This window comes from Thamnophis sirtalis, unplaced genomic scaffold, assembly GCF_051295495.1.
Source record: "Thamnophis sirtalis isolate CommonGarterSnake01/CBP01778 unplaced genomic scaffold, rThaSir2_p1.2 scaffold_5, whole genome shotgun sequence".
NCBI lineage: Eukaryota > Metazoa > Chordata > Lepidosauria > Squamata > Natricidae > Thamnophis > Thamnophis sirtalis.
In genome coordinates this window covers 89,512,111-89,539,143 of record NW_028261385.1, presented here as the reverse complement: position 1 = coordinate 89,539,143, position 27,033 = coordinate 89,512,111, and the positions used below count along the sequence as shown (strand labels likewise).

Below are 27,033 nucleotides of genomic sequence, written 5' to 3'. Positions count from 1 at the left end.
ATAATACAGTTATTTATTTTAAAAATTGCACTTATGTCAACTTTTTTAAAATATTAACAGAACAACTGAGTCTTCCTGCATGGTATTAAACTTCTTGCTTATAGTGTCTTCAATTTAGAAATACATAGAAATCTCAGAAAAAACAAAATGGCAATATTTTCTAAATTAAAATAGAATAAAATAGAAATAGTAATGGTCTAATTAAAACAAATCAGTGTTTTTAATATCAGTTGATGATCTGTTAATTCTTATTGGGTGTGCTGCAAATACAGCAAATATTTCCTTTAATCAATAATAGCGAAACAAGTTAGGAACGGTCCAGTTATTATTCAAATACGCTAAATAAGAGACGTTATCTTCAACAGCAAAGGATTACATATTTATTGAAAGTTCAGTGTGATACCAATTTCCCCCATTTATTTTCAAAGTCTGGCATTGAATTGAGCCATCAGTTTTTCCAACCTGATTGCTAAGGCAACATCTCCCCTGATTGTCAGCTTTCCAGACATGAAAGCCATCGTTGGCTTTAATTTGCCTGGGGGAAAGAAAGGATAAAATACATTAAGCCATCATAAACATTTGAGATATTTCCACGGTGGTGCAGTGGTTAGAGTGCAGTACTGCAGGCTACTTCTGCTGATAACCGGCTGCCAGCAGTTTGGCAGATCGAATCTCAACAGACTCAAGGTTGACTCAGCTTTCCATCCTTCTGAGCAGAGGAGGGTTGCTGCCAGTTTGGCCCAGAGCAGCTCAGAGCGAACTGGTACGGTGGCTCCTATTGGCTCGCCCGCTTGCCGGTGCTCTATACCTGTTTTTATGGCAAAAGACAAATTGTGCACGCATGCACAGCGTGTGGCGCCTCCGCGAGCCCCAACAATCAGCTGGTTGTTGCAGGATGGTGGATTTCACACACGCACACAGCGCAAGTCAGGGGCGCACGTGAATGGAACGTGCAGATGCGCAATCAGCGAACCAGTAGTGAAGGTAAGTGCAACCCACCACTGCTACTGAGGTGGGTAAAATGAAGACCCAGGTTGTTGGGGACAATATGCTGACTCTGTAAACCGCTTAGAGAGGGCTGTAAAGCACTATGAAGTAGTACATAAGTCTAAGTGCTATTGCTAAATATCTCCCTCCCTGAATCCTTCTATTGAATTTAATAATAGCACCTAGGTAGTTTTTCAGTAAATACATCTCCTTACTTTAAACAGAAGTGGTATAATATGAGATTCTATAATTTTTTTTCTTTACTAATTTCATTTAACGAATGGCCAAAATTGATATCTCTATGATACTACCAAAATGACCTAAAAGGATATATGGTCTTTCAAGTACTCCAGAAGAATTCTAGATGTCACCAAAAAAAAAAAGGGCAAGAAATGCCAGCATGAAACTCTAAATATCATGACATTAAGGCTGCTGGTCAAAGTTAAACTTCTGGTTTAATTTTTAAAGTTTCTTCTTTCTTCCCTTTCTTATATTTATGGTAACATGTTGCCTAAAGATGACCTCCAAAATTCCTTGAAAGCTTGAAAAGTCAACCTTGCTGTGTCATTTTGGTTGCTTTTAATAAAGATATCACAGAAACACCGGGGGGCTGCTTTTCCAGTTTCCGGCAAACGTGAAGACCAGCTGGCCGGCATGCCGGAACCCGGAAGAGCAACAAGCGCCGGCTTGCATGTCCAGAGAGATGGCTCTGCGTTCCACTTCCGGCATGCGTGCCGTAGATTTGCCATCATGGCCTTAGATCCTGTCTGTGACCCAGAGGATGATGGGTACAAAAGTAGAACATCGGTAAAAAACGAACTTGGTGTCAGTTTTGAGTAACTAGAGCAGCATTATGTTTTGAAGCTGGTATTTTCCCTCCCATTAATTCTCAATTTGAACACCTGTACATCGTTAATTGCAAAATGTTAGTGTAGGTTTTGAATAGAAACTAAAAGTTGAGTTTAATACTACCCAGTACAACTTCAGGATTCCTCCCTCAAAATTCAGTATCATTCCCACTGTGTAGCTAGCTGTCTCTAAAAATAGTAACCATTTCAAAAAGCAATAATCCAAATGAAAGATTGAGGGGGGGGGGGAATCTGATTAAACAAGGGCAAACATTTTCAAACTGCTTACCTGAAAACATTTTTACAAAGTCATTGCCAGACATGTTCATAATTACATCGACCTTTCCAGGTGCCTCACCAATTCCTGCACTGCCACCTTTGTTCTTAAGATCAATGTACCATGTTCCTCCTTCTTCACCTAAAACAAGAATAATAATCCATGTATAGGAGATAAATTAGTAGGATGTTTCTTTCATTTATAAGCTAAAACAGAGGTCTCCTTTGCCATCAATCTTTCTTTGGAGGTTGTGAAGTATGCCATATTTTTCCAGGTATCGCATCACATATCCAAAATATTCTAAAATTTGCTTTTTTATGGTTTTGATGATTTCCCTTGGCTTTTCCAGGCAGCTTCTCATCTCCTCCTTTCTGATTTTCTCAACCCAAGTTATACATAACAGCCGCCTATAAATCCACATTTCAAATGCTTCTAGTCTCTTCAAGTGGCTTTCTGTCAGAGGCCATCTAGTCTTAATGTCTTAAAATGTGTATAGAATCCTTACCGGATAATTCAAACTGATAAACTCCTTGAGTTGCCTTTACAATATCTTCATTTATCATTCCTTTTATAAGTTTAAATGTTTCTGCTACGGGCCCTGCTGGTTTATCTTCAGCAAAGTGTACATGCAGTTTGTCTCTATCAGGTCCTTCAGCCTTTGTTTTATCAGGACCTTCATTTTTCACAATATCTTGTTTTTTCCCTTCTTTGAAGGTTGGAGAAGCTCCTATAGGACCATCAGCAAGAAGTAAAATTAGCGTTTGGGTTTTAGTAAAGGATGATTTAAAATCTCTAGAGAGATCTATTCCTAATTCAGTCCGATTCTACCATTCTGTATTTAGGACCAAGATTTCCTTCTCATTTTATTAAGAGTATTCTTAGAATTTCTGTTGAACAGAAAAAAAGATCAGCAATCATAAAAACTATCCCAGCAGAACAAACTAAATTGAAGAACAATAGTCTGGTGATACAACATAGCTACAAGTGGATATGTTTATTTACAATTAGAATAAACAGATATAAAATTATGTCAGTTTTACTTAATCAATCAACGGAATGAGCCACAAAAATGTTTTGTCCTAAATTCATTAATTTATTTATTTGATGTATGGTGATGTTACATTAGCCAGGAGATTACAAGGCTAATTCAGAGTAGTAGTTTGGCTGACTGCTAGCCTTGCTTTGTTCATGCCTGCACATCTTCCACGGTGTGCCATAGGATGGTGAGCTAGCACTGCACCAGAAAGAAATACGAATGGCTTTCCTGCAGTGTCATCCAAGGCCCTTTCCCTCCACCAAAGCCATCTCACAAACAGATGTCACAACTGGGAAGGTCCAGCGCCAGCAGGAATCTAACCGTCTGCATGAAGTGCTGGCTCATCTCCCCATCAAAATGGTACCTATTTATCTACTCACATAGAACTGCTAGGTGGGCAGAAGCTGAGGCAAGTGACAGGAGCTCACCATACCACCTACCGCTAGGCCTCGAACCACTGGAGCAAAGACTATCTTCAGTGTCATTAATAGTAATAGCACTTAAGACTTATATAGCACTTCATAGTAGTTTATAGACCTCTCTAAGCAGTTCACTGCCAACAATTTGGGTCCTCATTTTACCGACATCGGAAGGATGGAAGGCTGAGTCAACCTTGAGCCGGTGATTCAAACTACCGAAGTACTGGTAATCGTGAGTCAGCAGAATTAGCCTGCAGTATTGCATTTTAGCCACTGCACCATCATGCTTCTTGTCCTACATCATATTCTACAAACCAGACGAGCACAATATCCTAATATAAAAACCAAACAAACTACATTATGGTTTATTGTGATTCGTGAATCCAGCCATTGGCTTGTATCAAAATGAATTTGTCCAATAACCAAAGTCTTGATAGAACCGATCCATTTTTCCCAGACTTGCAGATTTTACATGTTTTGCATTATTCCAGCATTCTTTCCAGAATTGATCTGGAGAAGAATGGAAATGATGAGGGACAGCAGGAATCTCCCCCCCCCAACACACACTTCTCCTTCTCCAGAACTAGCAAGTGATAGAGACAAAGTAGTTTCTTTACCATGTGCTTCCATTTTCATTGCTATCGTATCAGGATCCACATCTAAAAAAAAATCTGGTATCAAAGGATAACCTAAAATGCAAATGGAAATAATAAAGTGTTTTTAAAAAAAAAAAAAGATTTACCCTCCATATGATAATATCAAACTATTATTATGGCAAGTATTGGTGCTATTTAAAGTAAACATACAAATGCAATCATACATGCATACACATATTTAAATATTTGCAAAGATCCATTTCAGAAACCAGAATGGGCTATGATTTCCTATATGCATATAGGCTATGGAACTCAATAGTGCATCAGAATTTTTTGAACCAATTGTCTAGGATACAGAATTTCTTTTTTTTAAGTTTTTTATTTTTTTCCTTTAATGCAAACATGTCATCATTCATTAATCAGTGTGTCGCCTGACTATAATTTTTTGTGTCATAATAGTTAAAACTTACCACCATATTCTTAATATATATATTCTTACCTTAACATTACAACTTAACATATCTCCTGTTATAACATTTCTCTTCCTAATTTATTTAATGTTATAATACATTTTTTCCATATTCATTTTCTAACAAATGATAAAATAACCCCCATATATTATAATAATCAGATTCTTCCTTTAATTGCTAGTGTTAATCTATCCATTTCTGCACATTCTAATATTTTCTTAATCATGTTTTCATCTGCAGGGATTTCTTCCACTTTCCAATTTTTCCAAAATAATCAAATATACATTTACTTCACTATATTTTCCTAGAAGGATACCCAACAAAAACAATTCAGGTTTTGAATCAATATGTTGCTACATCACCTTCTCCAACTACATTCGAATTTTTGCCCAGTATTTTTTTGCTTCTACATATATCCACCATATTTCATTATACGACCCCGGCATCTGGTGGCATTTTCAACGTTTAATTGATTTGTCTTTAAACGTTTTTGGCATTCTTTTAGGTGACATATGCCATCTATAAAACATTTTGTACAAATTGTCTTTGTATGCAGTTGCTATTGTTAGTTTATAATTTCTATCCCACAGGACATGGAATTTCATGGGAAAGATGGAATAGTTTGAGGAAATTTTTCTAGGTGTCGGCAATACAACTGCATTTATAGCGGTATGCAGCATTCTGCAGTAACATGTCCATATTTTGCTGAAAACTGGCACTTTGTGGCTCAGCAAAACTGTGCCATAGCGCAAGGGTCCCCAAACCTCTGCATCGCGGCCCACTACCCAACCATGATCTGTTCGAAACCAGGTCGTGCGAGTAACATGCCAGCACATGAGCAGCTCATTTGCACAAGCGGCAGGCTGGTGCACAGGTATCTATGTGCAGTTCCACTTGCAGTTGAGTTGCGTGCACACTGACATGGGGACCTGCCCACCCTTCACACAGCCTGGTTCCCTTTTTCCTGCCTAGCTGGGCTGCCAAGCTGCAAAGGTTGGGGACCGCTCCCATGGGATTGTTTAATGACTGTGGCATTCACTTAATGACCACCACAAAAAAGATTGTAAAATCAAGTCCATCACATGGCTTACAACCATCATAACTTATGATCCGTACAGGCAGGCACCATTATGGTCATATGTCTTAAACAAGGTCTTTGCTCCATTTCGGCCTACAATGTGCCAGGGGAGGCCCACAGAAGCCCGGAGCATCGGAGGGGCGGATCTGCCCTTCAAAAGCTCCACTTCGACCTGCAATATGCAGGACAAACATTGCAGAGCCTCTGTGGTTGTTTGTAAGGGCTTGGTCATAAACTCTACGGGGTGCTTATCGTGTAATTTTGAATGTTCGCTAAGGGAACGCTCGTAACCCAGGGATTACCTGTAAAGGGAGATATGGTCTTGTTTGTGATTTTTATATACAGACACATCCATACATAAAATACTTTTCCCAAAGCATTTTCCTACTTTTCCCAAAGTAAAATGACTAGATGTCATAGGAACTGCTGAAATACAGGTACTCCTCGACGTACAACCACAATTGAGCCCAACATTTCCATTGCTGAGTGAGACGGTTAAGTGAGTTTTGCCTCATTTTACCACCTTTCTTGCCACAGCTGTTAAGTGAATCACTGCGATTGTTAAGTCAGTAACACAGTTGTAAAGTGAATCTGGTTTCCCCATTGACTTTGCTTGACAGAAGTTTGCAGAACGTCATCACATGACCCTGGGACGCTGCAACCGTCATAAATATGACCCAGTTGCCAAGCGTCTGAAGTTTGATCATGGGACCATGGGAGAACCATGCAGCGGTTGTAAGTGTGAAAACTGGTCATAAGTCACTTTTTAGTGCCGTTATAACTTTGAAGAGTTACTAAGAAAAATGGTGTAAGTCGAGGACCACCTGTAATTAAGTCATTTTTTGGGAAATTGAAAATATTGATATAATCAAGGTAACACAACTAGAAATATATTTGGCTGGGTACAGACTTAGTAATACATAAAATTAGAAGCAACTGAAATCAGTGTGATGTATGCTAGCAATTATGAGTCAATTAGGGGTCTGACGTATAATTTGTAGTAATTTTGGTGTAGTACACAATTCAATGTGTTAAAAATTACATCCACATTACCTGGAGCGACTGCATATACATCAAAGTTCTTAATTCCTTCTTCTCTCAATAAAACCTCATCAATAATGAAGTTTCCGGTGAAACTTTTTGGCTTTGATAAAATACAATAGGCGGCATCTGCTAAAATGTCTGTTTTCCTGCATTGTTTTTCCACACCAGCTCCTCCCAGCATATCCATTGCAGAGGTGTATATAGCTAAAACACAGAAGAATGAAGGGGTTGGTTGAATAATAATTCTTTGATAGTATAGCTGGCACCTGACTCAATAGTAGTAACTGTGAAAGGGATCTTGAAGTCCTAGTAGACAACCATTTAAATATGAGCCAGCAGGGTCTTGCAGCTGCCAAAAAAGCCAATACAGTCCTAGGCTATATTAACATAGGGTTAGAATCAAGATCATGTGAAGTGTTAATGCCACTTTATAATGCCTTGGTATTTGGACTACTCCATCAATTTTCGGACATCACAATGTAACAAGTGATGTTGAGATTCTAGAAAGAATGCAGAGAAGAGCAACAAAGATGATTGGGGACTGGAGGCTAAAACATATGAGGAACTATTTCTGGAATTGGGTATGTCTAGTTTAATGAAAAGAAGGAATAGGGGAGACGTGATAGCAGTTTTCCAATATCTAAGGGGCTGCCACAAAGAAGAGGGAGTCAAAGTATTCTCCAAAGCACCTGAAGGCAGGACAAGAAGTACTAATCAAGGAGAGAAGCAACTTAGAACTAAGGAGATATTTCCTAACAGAATCAGTGGAACGACTTGCCCCCAGAAGTTGGAATTGGAATTGGAATTTGCTTTATTTATATGCCGCCCTTTTCCCTGAGGGGACTCAGGGCGGCTCACAATTCAAGGGAAGGGGAAAACAAACAAACAAATTACAGAACAAAGACCATATACTATTAAAAACGCAACAATCATACCATTCGGAGTGGGGCTGAGAGTCTTTAGCCCCAGGCCTGCCGGAACAGCCAGGTTTTAAAGCTGTGCGGAAGGCCTGGAGGGTGGTGAGGGTACGAATCTCCACGGGGAGTTCGTTCCACAGGGTCAGAGCAGCCACAGAGAAGGCCCTCCTCCGGGTAGTCGCCAGTCGGCACTGGGCGGCTGATGGAATTCGGAGGAGGCCTAGTCTGTGGGATCTTATTGGTCTAGTGGAGGTAATTGGCAGCAGGCGGTCTCTCAAGTACCCAGATCCAATACCATGAAGGGCTTTGTAGGTGACAACTAGCACCTTGAAGCGAATCCAGAGACCAACAGGCAGCCAGTGCAGCTCGCGGAGGATAGGTGTTACGTGGGTGAAACGAGGCGCACCCATGATCGCTCGCGCGGCTGCATTCTGGACAAGCTGCAGTCGCCGAATACTCTTCAAGGGCAGCCCCATGTAGAGCACGTTGCAGTACTCCAGCCTAGAGGTCACAAGGGCACGAGTGACTGTTGTGAGAGCCTCCCGGTTCAGGTAGGGGCGCAACTGGTGAACCAGGCGAACCTGGGCAAATGCCCCCCTGGTCACAGCTGACAAATGGTGTTCAAAAGTCAGCTGTGGGTCCAGGAGGACTCCCAAGTTGCGGACCCTATCTGAGGGGCGTACAATTTGACCCCCCAGCCTGAGAGATGGAATACTTGGCCAATTAGTGGGAGGGAAGCACAGCAGCCACTCGGTCTTATCTGGATTGAGAACAAGCTTGTTAACCCCCATCCAGTCCTTAACAGCCTCCAGGCCCTGGCTCATCACGTCCATCGCTTCATTGAGTTGGCACGGGGCGGACAGATACAACTGTGTATCGTCCGCATACTGCTGGTATTTTATCCCGTGCCGTCGAATGATCTCACCCAGCGGTTTCATGTAGATATTAAAGAGGAGGGGGGACAGGACCGAACCCTGCGGCACCCCATACGTTAGGGGCCTAGGGGTCGATCTCTGCCCTCCAACTAACACCGACTGTGACCTGTCCGAGAGATAAGAGAACCACCGTAAAACAGTGCCTCCCACCCCCACCTCCCGCAGTCGTCGCAGAAGGATACCATGGTCGATGGTATCGAAAGCCGCAGAGAGGTCAAGGAGTACTAGGATGGAGGCATGACCTCCATCCCTGGCTCTCCAGAGATCATCGGTCAACGCGACCAAAGCGGTTTCCGTGCTGTAGCCAGGCCTGAAGCCAGACTTGAAAGGATCTAGATAACTGGTTTCCTCCAAGGACCGCTGCAGCTGAAAGGCCACCACCTTCTCAACAACCTTCCCCACAAAGGGGAGGTTGGAGACTGGACGATAGTTGTTTAGGACGGCTGGATCCAAAGATGGTTTCTTCAGGAGGGGTCTCACCACCACCGCCTTTAATGCGGGGGGAAAGACCCCCTCCCGAAGAGAGGCGGTAACGACCGCCTGGATCCAGCCCCGTGTCACCTCCCTGCTGTTAACAACCAGCCAGGAGGGGCACGGGTCCAGTACACATGTGGAGGCACTTACAGCTCTCATGGCCTTGTCCACGTCCTCAGGGGTAACAGCTTGAAAATCAATCCAGTGATGTTCTACCAGATTATCCCTTGGTGCCTCGGCTTGTACTGCGGGATTGGAGTCCAGGTCCGTCCGAAACCGAGCAACTTTATCCGCGAGGAATTGGACTTAGTCCTCAGCTCTGCCCTGCAAAGGATCACTCATATCCCTCTTGTTTAGGAGGGAACGGGTTATCCTGAACAAGGCGGCTGGGCGCGACTCAGCGGAAGCAATCAGAGAGGCAATATATGTTCTTTTTGACGTCCTAATTGCCCAGATGTAAGCTCTGATGCTAGTTGTTAAAAGTGCTCGGTCCGACTCGGATTTTCTGGATCTCCATCGGTGCTCTAGGCATCTCTTTCGGCACTTCATCTCCGGGAGTTCCTCAGTAAACCAAGGAGCCCTCCTGGATCCACTGCCTCGGAGCGGCCGTAAAGGCGCAATCCGGTCAAGAGCCCCTGTCGCTGCTGAGTTCCAAGCAGCAACCAGAGTCTCCGCCGGACTGCGGGCGAGAGTATCAGGAATGACCCCAAGCTCCGTCTGAAAACCCGACGGGTCCATGAGTCGCCTGGGGCGGAACCACCTGGTCAGTTCCTCCTCCCTACAGTGGGGGTTTGGTCTCTGAAAGTCAAGCCTCAGTAGGTAGTGGTCTGACCACGACAGGGGTACGGTCTCACTACCCCTCAGACCAAGATCACAAGTCCACTGCTCCGAGAGAAATACGAGGTCGAGCATGTGACCTGCCGAGTGGGTTGGGCCCCGGATTACTTGGGTCAAGCCCATGGCTGTCATGGAAGCCATGAACTCCTGCGCTCCATCAGAGTCTTCACCGAGCGAAGGCAAATTGAAATCCCCCAGAACCATAAGCCTGGGGAACTCAATTGCCAGCTCAGCTACCGACTCGAGGAGCGAGGGGAGGGCTGCTGCAACGCTGTTGGGAGGCAGGTACGTTAACAGCAAGCCCACTTGACCCTTGAGGTCCAACTTCACCAGCAGGGACTCACACCCGACAAGCTCCGGAGCAGGGATCCTACGAGGTACTAGAGACTCTCGGATAACAATGGCCACACCCCCACCCCTTCTCTGAGCTCTCGGCTGATGGAGCACCTGAAAACCCTCTGGGCACATCTCAACGAGGGGGACTCCTCCCTCTGGGCCCAGCCAGGTTTCAGTAATACATGCCAGGTCTGCCCTCTCGTCTAAAATTAAGTCCCGGACGAGAGGAGCCTTATGAACTACAGACCTGGCATTTAGCGACAACAGCCTGAGACCAGGGTCCTGATTACTCGCGCCATCTGGCCTTGGAGTGGGACTCATAGGGCCGGAAGGAGGGATCTCTGTAACGTAGCGAGCCCTCCTTCCCCGGTAATGGCCAGCCCTAAAGTCCCCGCCATATCTGCCCCTCCCTGTTACGACCGTAATGCTCCGGCCCACTCCCGTGTCCGTAATTCCCCCAACCACCCCAATGACCCCCGCGTTCCTCGGCAGGTCCTCCGAATCAAACACACTCATTCGTTCACCCAAGCAGTCCCCACGTAATAATTAAAACACACAAAATACAACAATAATAGGTTAATAAAAGTGGGATCATTCACTCAATCACATGCATATCCCATGCATATCCCATACAAAAGAAAGAAAAAAGAGAGAGAAAGAAAAAGAGAGAAAAAGGAAGATTGCGCAGCTGTTAAAAAAAGGTGCAAGTTCAAGTAGTGCAAATGGCTCTTAGCGTTCAAGATGGTTAAAGTGACTGAAACCCAGCAATGGTCCAAAGGAGGCATACAAGGGAATATCTCGTATCTCCCTCTCCTATAAGTCTGGGAAGGTCCAAAAAGTCCGGGGCAGTTGAGGGGAGCAGAGGGGCTTCTTACACACTGTGAGCACCCCCACTTGTCCAGGATCCAAAGCACTGCAACGAATGGAATTAAACAAGTGCTGTCCGAAGCAATAAGCAGCAAGTTCAGAGGCCCTGGATTTTCTGAAGCCGAGATGGAAAGCAGGGGGGGTAGAAAAAGGCTCCACAGCAGCGATGATGGGCTGAAGGAGAAACTCACCCAGGGAAGAGGTCCAGTCAAGCAAAAAAACGGAAGGAAAAGGTGGCAGCGTTGATGTAAAGGCTGAATCAAACAGCGGGGGGGAGGGGCGTCCGGAAGGGCCATGGCGGTGGCAAATACAGCCAACCACCAGATTCGCCCGTCCTCGGTGGGTGCCCAGGTCGTTCTCCTCCCTTTCAGGGTGATGGCTGTGCAAAAGGATCTCCAGAGGCTCAACAGGCCGGGCATGTGAAGTCAAAAGATGTCGCAAGCCCCGAGAGCTGGTTGAAAACGCCGCCATCATCCTTATGCTGCCGCCGTCGCCGCCATCAAGCGGCAGAGATTGCTGTGAAGCCGCTGAAGGTTGTGAGGCCTGGGATCGTCCAAGAGTGAAAACCTCCCCAGCAAACTGGCCTCTTCGGGTCCCCCAGATCTCAGTCATCCCCGGGGACCCATCCAAAGGGTTATGCCGCCTGCTTGAAAGGTTTCCCAGCATTTTCTCCGTCAGCTTGAAACGGAGTTTCAGAAGTTGTGAATACTCCAACACTGGAGGTTTTTAAGAAGAGATTGGACAACTATTTGTCTGAAATGGTATAGGGTTTCCTGCCAGAGCAGGACTAAAAGACCTCCAAGACCTCTTTCTGCTCTGAAAAAGGAATATCAAAAGTTCAGCCCTGAGCAAATGGTCAGATGCAGCTCACAATATCCACTCACAAACCAGACACCTGTTGCTTTTCCTTCCCATTGTCAATCACCCCAAGAGCCTTTTATGTGGCCCCATTCTTTTTTTTTATAAAGATTTTTTTTAATAAACACAAACAGACAAAACACACCAAAAAAGCACAAAATCATCTTCCATTACAAATTGTAGAAAGTGTGTTGGTTGGTTACAAAAACTTCCGTGCATCCCTTCCACAGTCATCACCTACAATTCATATCGAATCATATATTTTAAATCAAATATATTTACCATATATACTCGAGTATAAGCCGACCCGAATATAAGCCGAGGCACCTAATTTTACCCCAAAAAGCTGGAAAAGTTATTGACTCGAGCCTAGGGTGGGAAATGCAGCAGCTACCGGTAAATTTCAAAAATAAAAATAGATACCAATAATGTTTTTGAATATTTATTTCCTCCCCTGGAGTGGGGAGGAATTGGGGATTTCATAGTATCCTTCCCCTGGAGTGGGGAGGAATTGGGGATTTTGCAGTATCCTACCCCTGGAGTGGGGAGGGAATGTGGCTTTCATAGTATCCTTCCCCTGGAGTGGGGAGGAATTGGGGATTTTGCAGTATCCTACCCCTGTAGTGGGGAGGGAATGTGGCTTTCATAGTATCCTATCCCTGGAGTGGGGAGGATTTGGGGGATTTCATAGTATCCTTCCCCTGGAGTGGGGAGGATTTGGGGGATTTCATAGTATCCTACCCCTGTAGTGGGGAGGGAATGTGGATTTCATAGTATCCTACCCCTGGAGTGGGGAGGATTTGGGGGATTTCATAGTATCCTTCCCCTGGAGTGGGGAGGATTTGGGGGATTTCATAGTATCCTACCGCTGGAGTGGGGAGGATTTGGGGGATTTCATAGTATCCTACCCCTGGAGTGGGGAGGATTTGGGGGATTTTATAGTATCCTACCCCTGGAGTGGGGAGGATTTGGGGGATTTCATAGTATCCTACCCCTGGAGTGGGGAGGATTTGGGGGATTTCATAGTATCCTTCCCCTGGAGTGGGGAGGATTTGGGGGATTTCATAGTATCCTTCCCCTGGAGTGGGGAGGATTTGGGGGATTTCATAGTATCCTACCCCTGGAGTGGGGAGGATTTGGGGGATTTCATAGTATCCTATCCCTGGAGTGGGGAGGATTTGGGGGATTTCATAGTATCCTACCCCTGTAGTGGGGAGGGAATGTGGATTTCATAGTATCCTACCCCTGGAGTGGGGAGGATTTGGGGGATTTCATAGTATCCTACCCCTGTAGTGGGGAGGGAATGTGGCTTTCATAGTATCCTATCCCTGGAGTGGGGAGGATTTGGGGGATTTCATAGTATCCTTCCCCTGGAGTGGGGAGGATTTGGGGGATTTCATAGTATCCTACCCCTGTAGTGGGGAGGGAATGTGGATTTCATAGTATCCTACCCCTGGAGTGGGGAGGATTTGGGGGATTTCATAGTATCCTACCCCTGGAGTGGGGAGGATTTGGGGGATTTTATAGTATCCTACCCCTGGAGTGGGGAGGATTTGGGAGATTTCATAGTATCCTACCCCTGGAGTGGGGAGGATTTGGGGGATTTCATAGTATCCTTCCCCTGGAGTGGGGAGGATTTGGGGGATTTCATAGTATCCTTCCCCTGGAGTGGGGAGGATTTGGGGGATTTTATAGTATCCTACCCCTGGAGTGGGGAGGATTTGGGGGATTTCATAGTATCCTACCCCTGGAGTGGGGAGGATTTGGGGGATTTCATAGTATCCTACCCCTGTAGTGGGGAGGGAATGTGGATTTCATAGTATCCTACCCCTGGAGTGGGGAGGATTTGGGGGATTTCATAGTATCCTACCCCTGTAGTGGGGAGGGAATGTGGCTTTCATAGTATCCTATCCCTGGAGTGGGGAGGATTTGGGGGATTTCATAGTATCCTTCCCCTGGAGTGGGGAGGATTTGGGGGATTTCATAGTATCCTACCCCTGTAGTGGGGAGGGAATGTGGATTTCATAGTATCCTACCCCTGGAGTGGGGAGGATTTGGGAGATTTCATAGTATCCTTCCCCTGGAGTGGGGAGGATTTGGGGGATTTCATAGTATCCTACCCCTGGAGTGGGGAGGATTTGGGGGGTTTCATAGTATCCTACCCCTGGAGTGGGGAGGATTTGGGGGATTTCATAGTATCCTACCCCTGGAGTGGGGAGGATTTGGGGGATTTCATAGTATCCTACCCCTGGAGTGGGGAGGATTTGGGGGATTTCATAGTATCCTTCCCCTGGAGTGGGGAGGAAATGTGGATTTCATAGTATCCTTCCCCTGGAGTGGGGAGGATTTGGGGGATTTCATAGTATCCTACCCCTGGAGTGGGGAGGATTTGGGGGATTTCATAGTATCCTACCCCTGGAGTGGGGAGGATTTGGGGGATTTCATAGTATCCTTCCCCTGGAGTGGGGAGGATTTGGGGGATTTCATAGTATCCTACCCCTGGAGTGGGGTGGATTTGGGGGATTTCATAGTATCCTACCCCTGGAGTGGGGAGGATTTGGGGGATTTCATAGTATCCTACCCCTGGAGTGGGGAGGATTTGGGGGATTTCATAGTATCCTTCCCCTGGAGTGGGGAGGATTTGGGGGATTTCATAGTATCCTACCCCTGGAGTGGGGAGGATTTGGGGGATTTCATAGTATCCTTCCCCTGGAGTGGGGAGGATTTGGGGGATTTCATAGTATACTAAGTCAGAAATAACATTGCTGCGTAGCCAGGAGTGTGTCTCAGTCACTTAAACCTCATACATAAATCATTGTACGAGGCGCTCGACGGCGCCTCTTACCTGCCGCGGGTCCCACCAGGACCGGCCAGAGGCACAGCAAGCTCCGGAACCAGAGCGGGAGCCTCCGCCGCATGGCTCAGCTCCGCCAGGGACGCATCCGGCAAGGGGAAAGCGGGGTCCCCTCTCGCGCAGCGGGTGGAGGGCGCGGGGCGGCGGCAGGGCTGGGCTGCCTCCGGGTCCTGCCTCCCGGAGCCCTGGGGCGGTCGCGGGAGTCCGTGGGCGGCGGGGCTCGCTCGGCTTCCAGCAAGGAGGAGAAGGGGGGCTTCCCGGAGCCGCGCGCTCGGCAAGCTCGCCGCTCAACTCAGCGCCAGCGCGCCTTCATCTCCGAGCGCCCAGCGGAAGGGCCAAGCCGCTCGCCTCGGAGCCGCTGGAGCTGGGACGCCGCCTCCACCGCGGAATTTGCTCCAACTCAGCCGCTCCGGCCCATTGTCAGCCGGCTGGTCCCTGCCTTCCCTCCCCTCCTCTCTCTAGCTTAAAGAGACACCGACTTGCCTCGGCTGGAGGCCGGGCACGGGGAGGAGTTGGCGCCAGCCCAGGGAGGGGGCTGCGAGTGGGCGGGCGGGGGGACGGGAGGTAAAAGGCTGGATGGGTTTGGTTGCCAAACCGAGGCGGCTCGCTCGGGGCTCTTCCCTCTCTCCCCACGGGTGGGCAGCGGCCAGAGTTCCCACAAATGCCGCTCCCCGCATTTTTCTGGACGGGGTCTCGCAGGAAGGAATCCCCTCCTCCTCCAACAGGCAACAGCACTGCCGGATCCAGTTGTAGACTCGAGTATAAGCCGAGCCGGCTTTTTTCAGCCCAAAAAGTGGGCTGAAAAACTCGGCTTATACTCGAGTATATACGGTATATATATTACTATCATCATACCTCAACCTTCATTTGACTATAATTGTTTTTACATCCTTTTACATAAAATATTCCAGATTTAAAGCAAAACCACATAATGGCATTCCATTAGCTCTTCCCAATATCATCCAGTAACATTACATCTTTATAAGATGTTATAGATGTTCTAAATAAAAATTGGTTATATTTAATAACAGAGTTTCTAAACCTCCTTTCGTAGTCACCATTTGCAATTTATATCAAATTTCCTCTTATCAAACATGTATGTATGTATGTATGTATGTATGTGTGTGTGTGTGTGTGTGTGTGTGTGTGTGTGTGTGTGTATATATATATATATATATATATATATATATATATATATATATATATATATATATATATATATATATGCATTATTATCATTATCAATCAATTATTTAACTGTATCCATTATCACTTCATTTTATACATAATGCTCTAAATTTAACTAAATTTGACTTAATTTTTTATTATAAGCTTTCATTACATCAACCTGTGTCTTTCCAGTAATAGTGCAGTCTTATGTCTCTTGCCATTTGTGGCATTAGTATTCTGGTTATTTCCTTAGTAAGTTTTGTATGGACTTCTCTTCACAACTTATTGCTTATTGCATATCTTGTATAAGCTCGAAACCCTCCATCTGCTTCAGCTTATCTTATCACTAGTGCTTCTGACAAAATCTCTCCTTAGTTCCATCAATTCTTCTCTCTTTTCTTCTTCTATACTTTGAAATCTGGGGTAGAGCTCCAGTCCATCTATCTCCCCTTTCCGTATTTCATTCTTTCCATTTCCAACCATGCTCAGTTCATTGTCAGTATCAACAATTTTCTTGTCTCTTTGTTTATTTTTTCCTTCAGTTTTTAGAACTCTGACCTCCACTTTCTTTATTTGATGAACATCCTCAATTTTTCCATCAAATTTTACTGTTCTACAATCTATGTTCTCCAATCTCTTCTCAATTTTCTCTGTTACTTCTAATAATTTTTGAATCTTTTGCAATGTTAAGGTTTCTTTTTCATGTTGCGCCATTCTTCCAACACTGCCATTCTGGCATTCAAAACTTTTTATTAAATTTAAAGCAAGTTCATTTATAATCTTTCAAGACAAGGCTTTGTTTTCACTCCACTCCAGCTGCCAATAAAACTCCTGAAGAGCACCTGTATAAACAACCCATGCTCTTCTCACTATCACTCTCTGTAAACAAGCTGTGGAACCTTGAAATGCAAAGTCAAATGATCAAAGAGAAAAAAGAAAAGACAATATTTCCAAGCCTTTCAAGCCCCCAGCCTCCAAGTGGCAGTGTTACTTCCTTTCCCTCTGTTATTACAGCCCTCTTTGTATTCCTTTTATATCTTCTTTATATTCCAGGCTTAAAGAAAACAAAATTCTTAAATGGAGAAAAAAAAACCATCCAATCCAGCATTATAAAAATAAAGAAAAATATTTTAATCCATAGGTGTAAAAAAAAAGAATATAAGAAGTAGAAGAAATACTAATCCATTCAATTTAAAGAATAGGAAACATTTGCAAAAGTTCCATCCGTAAAATAAATTTTTTAAAAAAGGATAATACACTGTCTAATGTAGCTTAATTTTGCCGCTTGTTCTCTTCTGTTTTCAAATTTAATTTAGCTTTAATTTTTTTTTGGGGGGGGGGGTAGTCTCTTTTATAATAATAAGATTTCCTCACCAGATGGACACCCTTTCTCTTTCCGTTTTCCTCCCATTCCAGAGCTGTCCCAACTTCAGCAGCTTCAATGGCTGTGCTTCTGTCGCCGGTAAAAAGAGATTCTCCTGCATCAATCAGGGACTTTGCGGTGTCCCTGAGATCAGCAGGATGTACTCTTCCCTGTCACTGTCTCTTCGGGACAGTTTAAGTCCAAAAGGACTGTCCAGCGGCAAAAGTATTGACTGCTATTCCTGCTGCTGGATGGTCCATTTGGACCTAAGCCATCCCGCAGAGACGGTGATTGAGAAGGGCACCTCCTGCTTATCTCAGGGACATCGCAAAGTCCCTGAAAGATCCAGGAACAGCTTTTTTTTCCAGTGACAGAAACGCAGCTAATGAAGCTGCTGAAGTTGAGACAGCTCCAGAATGGGAAGAAAGTGGAAAGAGAAAGTGTGTCGAATTGGTGAGGAAATTTTATTATTAGAGGAAGAGACTACCCAAGAAAAAAAAATTAAGTTAAGATTGAAGACAAAAGATTGTAGGCGGCAAGATTGATCTGCATTGAACTTAGTGTGTTATCCAGTTTCTAATTTTTTTTCACAGATGGAACTTTTGCAGGGGCTCTCTATTTTTTAAACTGAATGAATTAATTCTTTCTTCTTCTTTTTTCACTTTTGCTTATACCTATGGATTAAAATTCTCTTCTTTTTTATAATGCTTGATTTCATTGATTGGATTGTTTTTGATCTCCATTTAAGGGTTTTTTAGTTTCTTAAGTTTGGAATATAAAGAAGAAAATAAGAAGGATTATAAAGAGGGTTGTAACAACAGGAGGAAAAGCAGTTACACTGCCACTTAGAGGCTGGAGGCTGGATACATTGTTTTTTATTCTTTCTCTTTGATCACTTGAGATTCAAGGTTCCTTCAGCTTGTTTACTGACAGTAATAGTAGGAAGAGTACAAATTGTTTATATAGGTGCCTTTTGGAAGTTCTATCACTAGCTATTGGAGGGAAGACAACATTTGGACTTGAAAGATAATAAATGAATGAACCTAAATGAACCTGTTTGAAGTTTATTAAAATAGTCTTGAACCCTATAGTGGCAGTATCTGAAAAATCAGGAAAAAGAAACCGTAACATTGCAAATGATTATGTTTGAAATTCAAAATCTATTAGTTGTGACAGAGAGAATTGAAAAGAGATTGAAGAATATGGAATACAAAACAGAAAAATCTGATGGAGAAACTGAGGATGTTTACCAAATGAAAAAAATGGGGGACAGAGTTCAAAAGATGGAAGAAAAAAATGAGCAAAGAGATAAGAAAACTGTGGATACTGACAACAAAGTGAGCAGTGTGAAGACGGACTTTCAGGCTGCTCCTGAATGTCCATCTAAACCGGATCATCTGGACGGTTCTTTTTGGACCCAAGCTGTCCCGAAGAGACAGTGAAAGGTAGGGGGAGACCCTGTGGTCCCAGAGACACCCGCAAAGTCTCTGGGCACCCAGGAAAAACCCTCTTTGCCAGTGATTTCTGGACTAGCCACAAGGCTACTGAAGCTGCTGACAGCCCCAAATAGACTGGATAAGAAACATGTCGTGCTGGTGAGAGTTTTAAAGTCTTTTTTTTACTGGAAAGAGAACACTCTAAATTTGGAAACTCAGTTTAAAATAAGGCTGACTAGTGAGAAAAGCGGCGGGTATAAGCTTTGCCAATTGAAGGATTTTTTTTTTCTGTTTCTCTTTTTATCTCTGGAAACCAGGCTGGACTTTCTTACAATTCAAATCGGCTTTCTGTGTTTTTCTTCTTACCGTTGATATTTTTAACTTTGGATCTTGTGGGGACATTGAACCTAAACTTAAAGTGCTCTGAAGATCTGTTTTTTAGCTTTTAGGTTGCTTTTTAGTAATTCTTGTTATTTTCTTTTTTTTGTAAACAAAGTTACGGAAGCTTTGATACTGAGTTGATACAAGTTAATAAGTTAATACAAGCTAACACTGCCATCTAGCGGACTTGAAATATTGTTACCGAAATTTCCCCTATAATCTACCTGACTTTAAAAAAAAGGTAGGCTTTATTTACACAGCTGCAGCCTTTTCTTATCTGGAACTTTGCCTCAGACTAAATAACAAAGCAGCAAAGGAAGCTGAGAATGACCTTGGAAAGACTTTTATCTTAGGGGGAAGGAAAATGAGACATCAGACTGAACTTATTTGTTTTAGCTTGGTGGCAGTTTTTTATATTATTTTCATATTATTTTGCTGGGGAGATATTGATCTTTTTCTTTTTTTATTATCCCCTTTGACTTTTTGATGCTTTACCTTCTTTTTTTTGGCTTGAAACATCCTTGGGGTTTTTTTAATCCTATGTTTTCTTTTTGCATTTTTTTTGTGGGGGGGGGGGAAGACATTGGGACATCAATGGATGGCTCATCTTAAATTTTGAGCAAACCAGACTGAAGAGCTCTTTTTTCTCTCTTTTCTTTTCTTCTTCTTTCCCTCTCTCTCCTCTTTTTCTCTTTTTTTACCCTCTTTCTTAAGTCAGACTTCCACTCTCCCCACCCTTCTTTTTTCTCTTATGCCCTTTTCTCATTGTACTTATAACCTTACACCTTCAAAAATTTGTTGACCATGAGTAGAAAAGTAGCTCCTGTTGAGTCTACAACAATAACTCCTGCCCCCTCACCTGCGGGAGGTCAGAGGTCAATACAACCAATGTTTCAGCAAGAAAAAGAGAAAGGTGCAAACTTTGAGACAATCATGCAAGCGATACAGAAAATGCAAGTAGGACTTGATAGTAGGGATGACAAAATAGACAACCTTGTAAAGAAGTCTGAGATTATGGAAGAAAGAATGGAGATAATAGAACAACAAAACCAAAGCATAGTACAAAAAGTTGATAAAATGGAAGGAAAAATGGAAAGTATGCACAACTGGATGATGAAATATGAAGACAGGATTCAAAAAATTGAAGATAAAATCCAAGAAGGAGAGAAGAAAACCGAGAAGTTAGATAGCAGACTAAGCGACGTGGAAAGAGAGAGTAGTGGAATACTAAGATGGGAGATGGATAGGTCTGAATTTTTCTTAAGATTTCAAAACATAGAAGAAGAAAAAGGGGAGAACTTAGTACAGATAATATCTCAGATCCTGATAAATGTATTAGACATATCCCACGGGAAGATGCTAGATATAATAGACGAAGTCTTTCGAGTACATACAAGATATGCAATGAGAAATGCTCTTCCAAGGGAAGTGCATGTAAGATTTACTAAGAAAACAACCAAATTACAAATTACAAATTATAGAAAATGAGAGGTAGAAAATTAGAATATAAAGGCAAGGAGATCGTAGTTCTCAAACAAATTCCGAGAGAGGTGAGAAAGAGGAGAAGAGAATACCAATTCCTGACCAAAGTTCTGATTAAAAAAGGCGTTAATTACAGATGGCTTATACCGGAAGGTTTACTATGTACATGGCAAGGACAAAGGCACACAATAGACACAATTGATAAGGCAGAAGCCTTTTATGCAGAATATTTCAGAGAAATGGCTGAGAAAACTGGGAAAGATGAGTCTGTGGCACAACTGCTGGAGTCACCCACAACTGAGACTGAAAAAGTAGAAGGAGCTGTAGGTGGAATTGAGAAAGAAGAAGGTGCGGTGGGGGATGTAAGCTGCAAAGAAAAACAAGATCTTCAGATCTACTAGAGCTATAAACCCTGTATATAAAGTATAAACATGGAAGAAAGAAAAATGATTACAATTAACATTAATGGACTTAATTCGGTAACTAAAAGAAAGAAAACATTTCATAAATTAGAGAAGTTAAATTAGAGAAGTGCAAGTGGGCTGTAAACTAATTCTTGCCTACAAGAAATATATATCCAAAAGGGATATGAACATCTACTAATTCAACCAAAGCTTGGGAAAATGTTTTCAACATTGGCGAACTGTAAGAAAAGAGGAGTGATCTTCTGTATTAAAGGCAATATTCCAGCAAAACTAATTTATGCAGATGAAGAGGGAAGAATTTTGATGGTGGAAATTATGGATACCAAAAAAACACTCCTAATTGGAATGTATGCCCCCAATGAAAAACAAGACGAATTATATAAAAAATTACACAAAAAAATTTTGGACTGAGAATCCAGGGGGCTTAGCAGTGAGAAGACGGATTTTCAGGCTATTCCTGAAATTCCCCTATTCCGAAGCACTTGGACGGTTCCTTTTTGGACCCAAGCTGTCCCGGAGAGACAGTGAAAGGTAGGAGGAGATCCAGTGGTCCCAGAGACGTTCGCAAAGTCTCTGGGGGCTTGGAATTTAACCTCATTTGCCAGTGACTTCCGGATTAGTCATAAGGCTAACTGAAACTGCAGATAGCTCCAAAGAATGGCAAAGTGTTTCCAGCTGGTAAGGTGATTTTATTACTCAGAGAAAGACAGTCCGCCTAAAAATTCAAGCTAATTTAAATTAAAGAACAGAAGAATCTAGCAGCGATTTCGATCTCTTTATTGGTTTATGGACGGTAGTTACCCTATTTTTTAAATATTTTAAATGCTATTTACATGAACAAAGGATAGATTACTCCAACATCTCCTCTGATCCTCTGCAAGTGGGCTGTAAACCAATTCACTATAATATGGCTCCTTACAAATTGACACTTTTATTGCTTGGCTGGATTGGTCTAAGATCAGATAAGATTGTACAGTTCCCAGCTTGTTTTTACTTGCAAATACTTCAGAGTTCCCAAAGAAAAAATACTAACTGCGTACAAATATGGTGTCTATTTAAGCCTCTATTCAAATGATTTCTTCGGCACTACAAAAATTATCTGCCACACATGATAGAATTGAGAGGAAACTGGATTATCTGCTGTTTCTAGCAACAAAATATGAGGGGGGGAAATGAGAACGTTGAACGTTTGAATGTTCTTCAAATACAAACTGAGGATGTCAGAGATAAAGATTTTCAATTTGCTGATATTCAGGGCAACTAGTTTACCTCTGAGGGAGAAAAAGATGGAATGTCTGAAGGGGGAGCAGCCACACAGAAGATTTACTTCGAAAGACAGGGCGCAGGAGGAGTGAGAAGCATTAAAGAATTTATAATTTATGAAATACCATCTGCAAAACTTTTGATACCACCACTGAGAATTAAAGACAAGCTGATAAAGGAAATAAACGGAGGACAGCAGCATTATATGAGAGGCACCATAAGCAAAAAGGTGCAAAGATTTTTTTGTATGGACTTGCTCATAAAGATGTTTGGAGAATTCGACCTACGAATGGCAACAGGATTAAGGAGGTTCTGTTACTGGAGAGACACAGGCTGATAGATGGAAGAGTATAATTTAAAACTAGCTAAACCTAGTTAAATTCATTTGTAATAGATATAGTTGAATAATAATTGATAATGATAGTAATATATATAATGTTGAGTTGCTATGATAAATAATAATTGGATATGAGAAGGAAGGTTAGAAATATTCTTGGACTATATATAAAGGTTATTAATCACAATAATTATTACTATAAAAATAAAATAAAACTATATACAGTTAAATCTTAACTAATATGGGGAAAATGCTATGATATACGATATAATTAAATAAAGAAAGGAGAATGATAATAAACTATATACATGGAGGATGGAATTTTTGGTATTAAATATTATGGATGTTTAGCTAAAACAGGATATGAGGATTTGATGTTAATGGAGGATTTTATAAACAAGTAAATGAAATGCTAGCATGTGGTTATGGATTAAATCTTTGGCATAGTTAAGGATGAAGGATGTTTAAACAACTGTAGTCAACTAAAAGTGGAGGTATGATGATGTGAATATGGTAAACATTTGACTTAAGATATTTGAATTAATATGAATTAATGGAAGAGATGCACAAAAACTTGTTGTAACCAGCTGATATACTTTTTTATAACATATACTTGTGGGTTTTTTTGTTTTTTCTCTGTCTTGTTTTTTGTTCTTTTTTGTTTTGATTTTTTTCCCCACTGTTGTGGGCATGTGTTGTTTAATGTAACAAAAAAAATTTAAAAAAATTATTAATTAAAAAAAATTTTTTTGGACTTAGACTATGTTGATATTTATATGATGGGAGACTTTAATGGCATCGTGAACCAAAACATGGACTATAAAACACACAAAACAAAAAAGCTAAATAGAAAATTACTGCCGAAATCCTTCTTTAGGATGATAGATGAAGTAAATCTAAAAGATATATGGAGAGAAAGAAATGCCAAAAAAGAACAATACACTTTTTATTCAAATAGACATTCATCATTTTCTAAAATAGATATGATATGGGCTTCAGCAGAACTGATCTGCAACATACAAGAGATTGGAGCAAGCACTTGGGCGGACCACAACCCAATTTCAATTAAATGGAAAGGCCAAAGGGCAAGATCTAGATGGACATTAAATAATACCATATTGAAAGAAAAAGACTTTGTACAAAAAATGGAAAAAGAGTTAGTCCTTTCTTTAAAGAAAATAGGAAAGAAGATACATCAATGCAGAAACTTTGGGATACAATGAAGGCTGTTACTAGAGGTCTGATAATAGACTATACAAGGAAGAGAAATTTAAAGAAAAGACAGTACTGCTAACACCTACACAAATGCATAAAGCTTTAGATAATGATTACAAAATACTTGAAAGAGAATTACAGAGATCGCCACAAAAAAAAGATGTCAAGATAAAAATGGATATAATTAAACATAAAATGGATCTACTGGAAAAGGAAGAACTGGCCCAAAAAATTAGAGGTGCTAAACAGAACTATTTTGAAAATGCAAATAAACCAGGCAGGTGGTTGGCATATAAGCTGGAAAAAGAGAGAGAAACAAAGAAAATACTCCAATTAAGAGATGAACAAGGACAAATTCAGTATGGAAATACTGAGAAAAAAAATATTATACAAGACTACTATGCTAAGCTCTACGAACAAGAGAAGGTGGAGGAGGGAGGAGTCAAAAAGTACTTATAGGATGCCAATCTTCCCCAGATATCAGAGGAAACTAGAACAATGCTAGAAAGTAAAATAACAATGAGGGAGCTAACAGATGTATTTAAAAAACAAAATAATGGGAAAGCCCCAGGACCGGATGGATTACCCGTGGAATTCTATAGAATATTTGAAGAAATTTTGATTCTCTCACTCCTACAAGTCATGAATGAAGTGATGTATGAGAGTAAAATACCAAAGTCATGGTCAGAAGCATATATTACATTGCTACCCAAGGAAGAGACCGATTTAACACAAACCAAGAACTATAGACCAATTTCTTTATTAAACTCAGATTATAAGCTATTTGCATCTATACTAGCTGAGAGACTTAAAAAACATTTAAATAACTTCATCCACTCAGATCAAAATGGCTTTTTACCTAAGAGACAAATTAAAGATAATATGAGAATGATTTTGAATACTTTGGAATATTATGAGGCACACCCCGAAAAACAAATGGCTTTGATGTTTCTTGATGCACAGAAGGCCTTTGACAATGTGGATTGGCAATTCATATTTTTACAACTGGAGCAGATGAACTTTGGTAAGAAATGTATTCAAACCATACAAATGATATATCAGAAACAAACAGCAAAGATTATGGTAAATGGAGAATTAACAGATCCTATTAAAATAGAGAGGTGAGACAAGATTGCCCATTATCACCATTACTCTTCGTCTTAACATTAAAGGTTTTAAACAGAAAGATTAGAGAAGAAGAAGAAATAAGAGGAATGAAAATTAAGAAAGAAGAATATAAGCTACAAGCCTTTGCAGATGACTTAGTTTTTATCCTTGAAGATCCACTAGAAACAGCACCCAAACTGCTAGAAAGAATAGAGGAATATGGAAAAGTAGCAGGCTTGAAAATAAACAAAGACAAAACAAAGATTATGACAAAGAATATGCCAGCAACACAAAAGGAAGAGTTGTCAGAAACTTTGCAGATTCAAATTATAAGTAAGATTAAATATTTGGGGATATACTTATCACCTAGATGCAGTACTCTTAAGGAGGACAATTATACTAGACTAAAACAACAAATAGCAACTGATGTGATGAAATGGGAAAATTTACAACTATCAATGATGGGAAGAATTTCTACAATTAAAATGAACATTTTACCTAGAATCTTATACCTGTTCCAGACAATCCCAATCAGATTGGGTAAGGACTTTTTTCAAGACTTAAACAAAATAGTTTTGAAGTTTATTTGGCAAGGGAAAAAAGCCAGAATAAAACTTAAATTGTTACAAGATGCTAGAATTAGAAGAGGATTGGGTCTACCTGATTGGGAATTATACTACCAAGCAACAAACTTGATGTGGATTAAGGAATGGATATCACTAAAAAATTCTAGACTATTGAACGTAGAAGGTCATGATTTACTGTTGAGATGGCATGCTTTCTTATGGTATAAGGGAACTAAAGCACATGGCTATTTTAGAAGACACTATATAAGGGAGGCTTTGTTATTAAACTGGGAAAAGGTAAAAAGATTACACTACTTAAAAATTCCAGTCTGGATATCAACAATTGAAGCATTTTCATATCCAATAATATATAAAAAGGAACAAACAGTTAGATATGTTGAAATATTGAATGCAGAGGGTGAACTCAAATCTACCCAAGAGATGAAACAAGAAGGGATAGAAATGAATTGGTATTCATATGTACAGATACAATCTAGATAGAATGAAGATAGAAAATCTAAAGGTTTTTACAATAAAATGACTGAGTTAGATAAAATTTTAACAGGTACTGATGAAAAAGTAATTTAAAAACTATACGGATATTTATTGGAAGTTAAATAACAAGAAGAACAAGTTAAAGAAATTATGATAGCTTGGGGGAAAACTTTGGGTATGAGATTGATTTAGAGAAATGGCAGAAACTGTGGTCTCAAAATTATAAAATGACAATGTCTACTCCATATAGAGAAAATTTGTATAAGATGTTTTACAGGTGGCATCTACCCCCAACCAGAATTGCAAGAATGTCCAAGAATAAATCAGAAAAGTGTTGGAAATGTCATCAGATACCGGGCTCATATTACCACATATGGTGGACTTGCATTGAAGCTAAAAGATACTGGACTAAAATCCACATGTGGTTGGAGAAAATGACACACAAACAAATAGATTTCAAACCAGAGGTCTTTTTATTGGGGATCATACCAGAAATCTATAACAAAGACTTAAAATATCTGATTGTAAATGTGTTAACAGCAGCCAGAATCGTATTTGCAAAAAACTGGAAAAATGAAACAATACCAAAACAGGAAGAAGTTATTCGAAAAATAATGGACTGTGCTGAAATGAGTAAATTGACACTTGAAATTAGAGAACAAGAGGAGGAGCAATTTTATAAGATATGGGACTTGTTTTATCAGTGGCTTGGGGAAAAAAACCTGGAAATGAAAAATGTCTTACTCATGTTTTAACTGAAGGAGTTAAATGATAACACAACCATGCTGTGAAATAGATTAACAACGATACAATGAAAAACTGATATATCTATGAATTGAATATTTTAGAACTTTTTGCTTTAAAAAAGATAAGGATAACAATGGTTTTATGTATATTTGATAGAGGTTTGGTGATATAATGTATAACCTTAAGAACATATTACAATGATATCTTGTTGAT

General features: G+C 41.3%; 1 protein-coding gene across 3 annotated transcripts in view; it reads right to left on the bottom strand.

Moving 5' to 3' along the window:
• Positions 1-366: 366 nt before the first annotated feature.
• The window catches only part of HSDL2 (hydroxysteroid dehydrogenase like 2), a 74,868-nt gene continuing 48,201 nt past the window's right edge, over positions 367-27,033 (bottom strand). The window contains exons 7-11 of one of the 3 annotated variants that reach the window (XM_087716173.1): positions 6,765-6,959; positions 4,185-4,256; positions 2,618-2,839; positions 2,125-2,253; positions 367-535 (exon numbers count right to left, since the gene is read on the bottom strand). In XM_087716173.1, coding sequence (XP_087572299.1) covers positions 423-535; positions 2,125-2,253; positions 2,618-2,839; positions 4,185-4,256; positions 6,765-6,959 — 731 coding nt within the window. In that variant the 3' untranslated portion in view covers positions 367-422. The remainder of the gene's footprint in view (positions 536-2,124; positions 2,254-2,617; positions 2,840-4,184; positions 4,257-6,764; positions 6,960-27,033) is intronic. The other 2 variants (XM_087716175.1, XM_087716174.1) reach the window with 2 other exon arrangements.